At 46.6% G+C, this 5001-nt stretch overlaps 1 protein-coding gene across 1 annotated transcript; it reads left to right on the plus strand.

The window, feature by feature from the left end:
• Window positions 1–161: 161 nt before the first annotated feature.
• On the plus strand, window positions 162–3142 carry PSMG3 (proteasome (prosome, macropain) assembly chaperone 3). The gene is made up of 2 exons (XM_009073598.1): window positions 162–394; window positions 2508–3142. The coding sequence occupies exons 1-2, from the start codon at window positions 179–181 to the stop codon at window positions 2658–2660; spliced, it is 369 nt and encodes a 122-aa protein (XP_009071846.1). The 5' UTR covers window positions 162–178; the 3' UTR covers window positions 2661–3142.
• The last annotated feature ends 1859 nt before the right edge of the window (window positions 3143–5001 follow it).

Here is a 5001-nt window from a genome sequence, read left to right on the forward strand (position 1 = left end):
CAGCCAGATGTGCGGGGGGTTCGCTCCGGCCGTGCACAGCATCGCGCACCTGCGGCCGAAATTAGCGTAACCCTTGGGTATTGCAAAGGAAGGGAAGGATTTGTGCTTTTGATGGCCTATAGAGCATGTTTTTTATGTCGTTTTGTCGTTCTTGGCGTTGTGTTCTTTCCGGGCAGCGATGGAGGCGAGTCCCATCGTGATGTCCAAGCAGCGCGAGGAGGTGGTGCACGGGGTCCCGACCGAGGTGGTGTGCACAGCCTTCTCCAACTCTGTGCTCGTGGTGGTCACCCAGTATGGCAAGTTGGGCACCATCGTCTACCTGGACCCCAACACCATCGCTGACAACGTGGGCAGGCCCTCGCTCACCACCAAGGTGCTGCTGGGCAAGGATGAGGTGAGAGTAGGTGTGCAGGATAAGGGGGAAATGGGGTAGGTGGAGCTGTGCAGGTTGCCAGGGAGTTGATGAATCACAGCGCTGTTTGAACAGTGATAAGAGTCATTTTAAAGTCTCTTCCGAGGGAAGAGGGCTTCATCAGAAAAGTATGTGTGCTCGCCTGCTCTTTGACTTAAAACTTTGGCTGTGAGTGGTTGTGAGCTGTCTGTCCTCCAGGATGGTGTGTTATGGAAGGTTTGATAAAGCTCTGTTGATTTAAGGGTTGCAAGATCAAACATGAAAGCCATTGATAACCTTTTTGGGTCTGTGTTCCAGTGAGTTTGTTTTCCTTTTCAGGTCTGTTTTCTCACCCCCATCCCTCCCACTCCATGCCAGCCCCATAATGGACTTTAGTTGCCCTCTCCCAAGTGTGCCTGCCAGGGCCTTCCCTTGATAAAGTTTAATTTCTTTTGCTTCGACAAAATGAGTTTTTATTGACCATTTCGCAAAGCTGGAGAGAAAGCAGAGTAAAAGGTATTTCGCAAAGTGTCCACTGGTCAAGCATTGAAACAGAAAGTTACAGAGCTACAAGGTTATAAAGCTTTCCATAAGGGTTGGAGCTATCAAACATTACTTGCTACCTTAACTAGAAAATCTGTAGCAACACAAGTTCCTGATTCTATCCACGACTTCCCCTTATGGAGATCTTTCTCTTCAGCAATAGCTTTCCCCTTCTGCATGGGAAATATTTTGCTTTCCCTGGTGTGATATCTGCTAATTCTGACCACCTCCACCCCCCAAGCTGAGTTTTATTTGGAAATGGGAAGTGTCTTGTTTACTTTGTTACAGTCTATTTTTAAATCATTTTAACCAACTTAATCAATCCAAGTTTTAGGAAAAGGGAAATAACCATCTGACTGGAAATAGTCAGTGCTGTTTAGTTTATTCTTGTTAGAGAAACCTCATGAGGAAGGTTATATCCCTTTTCTTCCCTCCTTCAGCCTCACCACTTATTTCTGGTTTTCATTATTCTATTAAAAAAAAAACAGGTGTGTGAAAACTCTGCATAAAACACCATTTTGAGGTCTCTAGGAATTGCAAAAGGTTTTTTCCAGAGCTTGTGAGTGGAACATACCCTGCTCAGCAATAAAGTTTTCAACAAAAATTATACTTGCAGGCAATTGGAAATTAGAATTAGAAACAATTAAAGACAATTAGAATCATATCATAGAATTATAGAATTTTAGGGGTTGGAATGGACCTTAGAGATCACCTAGTCCCAATCCACTGCCCTAGGCAGGGACACCTCCCACCAGAGCAGGTCGCTCAAGGCTTTAGCCAGCCTGGCTGTGAACACTGCCAGGGTTGGGGCAGCCACAGCCTCCCTGGGCAACCTGTGCCAGTGTCTCACCACCCTCACAGGAAAAACTTCTTCCTAATTTCTAGCCTAAATTTCCCCTCCTCCAATTTGAGCCTGTTACCCCTTGTCCTATCACTGCAGTGCAGTTGCTATCTGGCTATGATGGAAATAAAGACATTTGGATCCACATCATTTCCTGTAATACAATATTGGTGCCATAGTTTGGGTGGGAGGATTAGTGGATGGAAAGAGTTTCCATACCAGCTTTTCCAGACCAGGGCAAAATTCAATTCCAGTGCATCTCCAGTCAAGTTGTTTCCAGGTGGTTTGGGTAGCTGCGCTCATGGGTCCATCTGGCTATGATGGAAATAAAGACATTTGGATCCACATCATTTCCTGTAATACAATATTGGTGCCATAGTTTGGGTGGGAGGATTAGTGGATGGAAAGAGTTTCCATACCAGCTTTTCCAGACCAGGGCAAAATTCAATTCCAGTGCATCTCCAGTCAAGTTGTTTCCAGGTGGTTTGGGTAGCTGCGCTCATGGGTCCAAACTCTTCCCTTTCAAGCTGGTTGAGAAATTGCTTTCTAAAGATCGCTGTCCCATGGCTTAGCATTGCTGATCATTTTGGAACTGCTCAGCAAACAGTGTGCTCAGTCCACATCCAGGATCAATAGGTTCTCCACGTCACCGCAGAGCTCTTCCTCTCCTAACTCGTGTGGGAGGCCTCTCCCAGCTGAAGGAGTGTACATCTGTGTCCCTTTGCTTTTCAGCCCCTCGTTCACGTTTGTGCCAAGAACCTGGTGGCGTTTGTGTCGCAGGAAGCTGGGAACAAACCTGTTCTTCTCGCCATGGCTTTGAAGGACAAGACCATGGAAGGAATACAGGCTCTACGGGAAGTGATCCGCAGTTGCCAAGTGTGGTGAAGTTGTGCCATCTGGATTCAAGGAAATGATCTTGAGTCCATGACTCATCACCACCTATTTAAGAGGACGAGAAATGGAAATGATGGAATGTCTTTGTGGTGGTTTTGGACGAGCTGAGGAATTTCATGAATTTTTTTTCTCTACTGTGTAGAACATTTGTGGGTTTTTGCTACTGCGACAGGTTTGCTGTCCATAGAGTCAGTGATGAGATGAGAACAATTGTCTCAACAGACAAGAGAAGTGTTATTTTTATCGCCTTGGGTGGGTCATGTGTTTGGGAAAGGGCTTGGCACTTGTGTCCTGAGGAGCAGTAGGTGCCAAGCTCTGTAGCTGTGCTGCAAAGGGAAACACCCAGTGCAGAGGGAATAAAAGAAACATTGACAAATCTAATTTTACCTGTTTTCTTTTTTTGCTCTCTGAACATTTCTTCAATGGAAACACTAGCTTTGGTAACAAATCAACGACAACTGCATGATAGGAAAGGTTTTCTTGCCTGTTTTTAAGGAAATGAGTCCTATGTGGTTGCTTTTGTCCTTATGTCAGTCCCTTCCCTAATGTAGTCGGAATCCATTTTCCACTTTCACTTTGATTTTAAAGAGAGGCAGATAATTATGCTCTGCAAATTTCTTGAAAGCTGATGTCAGGGTGGAAGACAGGAACCCAAAATAGTGGTGAGAAAAAGAGAAAATAAGTGCTGCCTGTGGATTCCATGGTACCAGCACATTGGAGAGGCTCCACATCCATAGGTTGGGCCACCTGCAATGAGCACCTGTGATAGGAGATATGGGGACACAGGGTTTGGGGTGTTACACCGGGATGCTGCTGCCAAGTCATTGACACAGAGTGTCAGCTGAAGTTGTATTTCAATGCAATGCTTAATAGCCAAACTTGTGCCATTTGCTTGGAAAGCACATTTGGTTTTACCTCTCCTTGTAACAAATAACACCAAGTAGTAAATTTTTAAGTGAGCTGTTACACACTTTTGTCACTTATGAACTTTACAGCGCAGACAGAGGCCAAGACTTGGATTGTGGGCAGGGAGGAGCTGTGCTAAAACCTATTGGTACGGCAGAATCGGAACAGAGCCTGTGCCTGCCCCTTGTTGATCCAGCTGCTGGGTCATTTCTGCTGCTAAAAAATCCCCCAGCAGTAGACAAGCAGAAAATGGATTTCGAAAGGACTCTTTTCTCTGAAGTAAGGGTTATTTACAGCATTTAAACGATTATGAGAAATGAAACTTTTTGTTAAAAATACATTCAGACACTGCAGGCTTCCAGCTGCCCTTGACAAGAAACTTCATCTAAAAATAATTTTCCAAATTGTGCTTCCAAGAATCAAAGATTTGCATCTGTCAGAACTCTAAATTTTCCCTCTTTTACACTTTTTTTTTTGTGTCTAGGAAGGCAGAGAGAGGCATGTGGAATTTGTTAATGTCGATCCTGCTTCGCTAGTAGGGATTCTTTTCCAACACAAAATTTGATGTATATCTCAAGTCCCAGTGCTCTTATTATATCCATAGCTCCAGCAACTTGTGGAAAGCATACATTACTTAGCAAATTGAATGGAAATGGCATCTCCCACTGTGGTGATACAGTGGTATACCACCACTGTGCCCCAGAGACAGGAGTGTTACTACCTAAAAGCCAAACATGAGTTAACCACCTCCATTTCCTGGCTCTGTGTGCCACCAGGTCTACACAGGGTGGTGGGTGAGGAAGGGATGTGGAACTCTCTCTGATTTGATGCTCAGAGCCACGACAGATTTACCTTGCTGCCTTTCCACAGGTGATAAATGAAATCATGAAACCACAAGCTATTGGTCCTTTGACTTTGCTCCGCAGTAAGCCAGGGGGAAGGCCTGCCCCAAACAACAGGCACAAGGTGCCACCAGCTGCCTGCCTTTTAGTCATTGCTCTCCTCCATATAGGGATTCACTCCCAATTGCAAGGAAAGCTGCTCCTGCCACCCATGCAGAGCTCTCACCCACAGCCACAGCGTCGGGCTGCACCGCGGCTCTCCATCCGTGTTTGCTTTCCGGGTGTGGGTGCTGAGTGCTGCAGACTGGAAAGGTAAGTTAGGTTGCTTTTCTACAGGAGACAAGGACAAAGCCTGACCTGCTGCTCCAGCTCCCACAGGGCCCAGAGGGGGCGAGCAGGGCACTGGCAGGGCGAGCAGGCTGGGGTGCTGGCGAGGTAAGTGGGGTGCTGCCAGGAGCTGGGGAGTAGGGTGCTGGTGGGAGAAGGAGGGCACTGCTGGGACCTGGGGTGCAGCAAGAGCGAGCAGGACACTGGCAGGGAGCTGTGCCAGCGGGTGGGAAGGGCTGGGAGGGTGGCTGGAGGAG

This window comes from Acanthisitta chloris, unplaced genomic scaffold (assembly GCF_000695815.1).
Source record: "Acanthisitta chloris isolate BGI_N310 unplaced genomic scaffold, ASM69581v1 scaffold25594, whole genome shotgun sequence".
NCBI lineage: Eukaryota > Metazoa > Chordata > Aves > Passeriformes > Acanthisittidae > Acanthisitta > Acanthisitta chloris.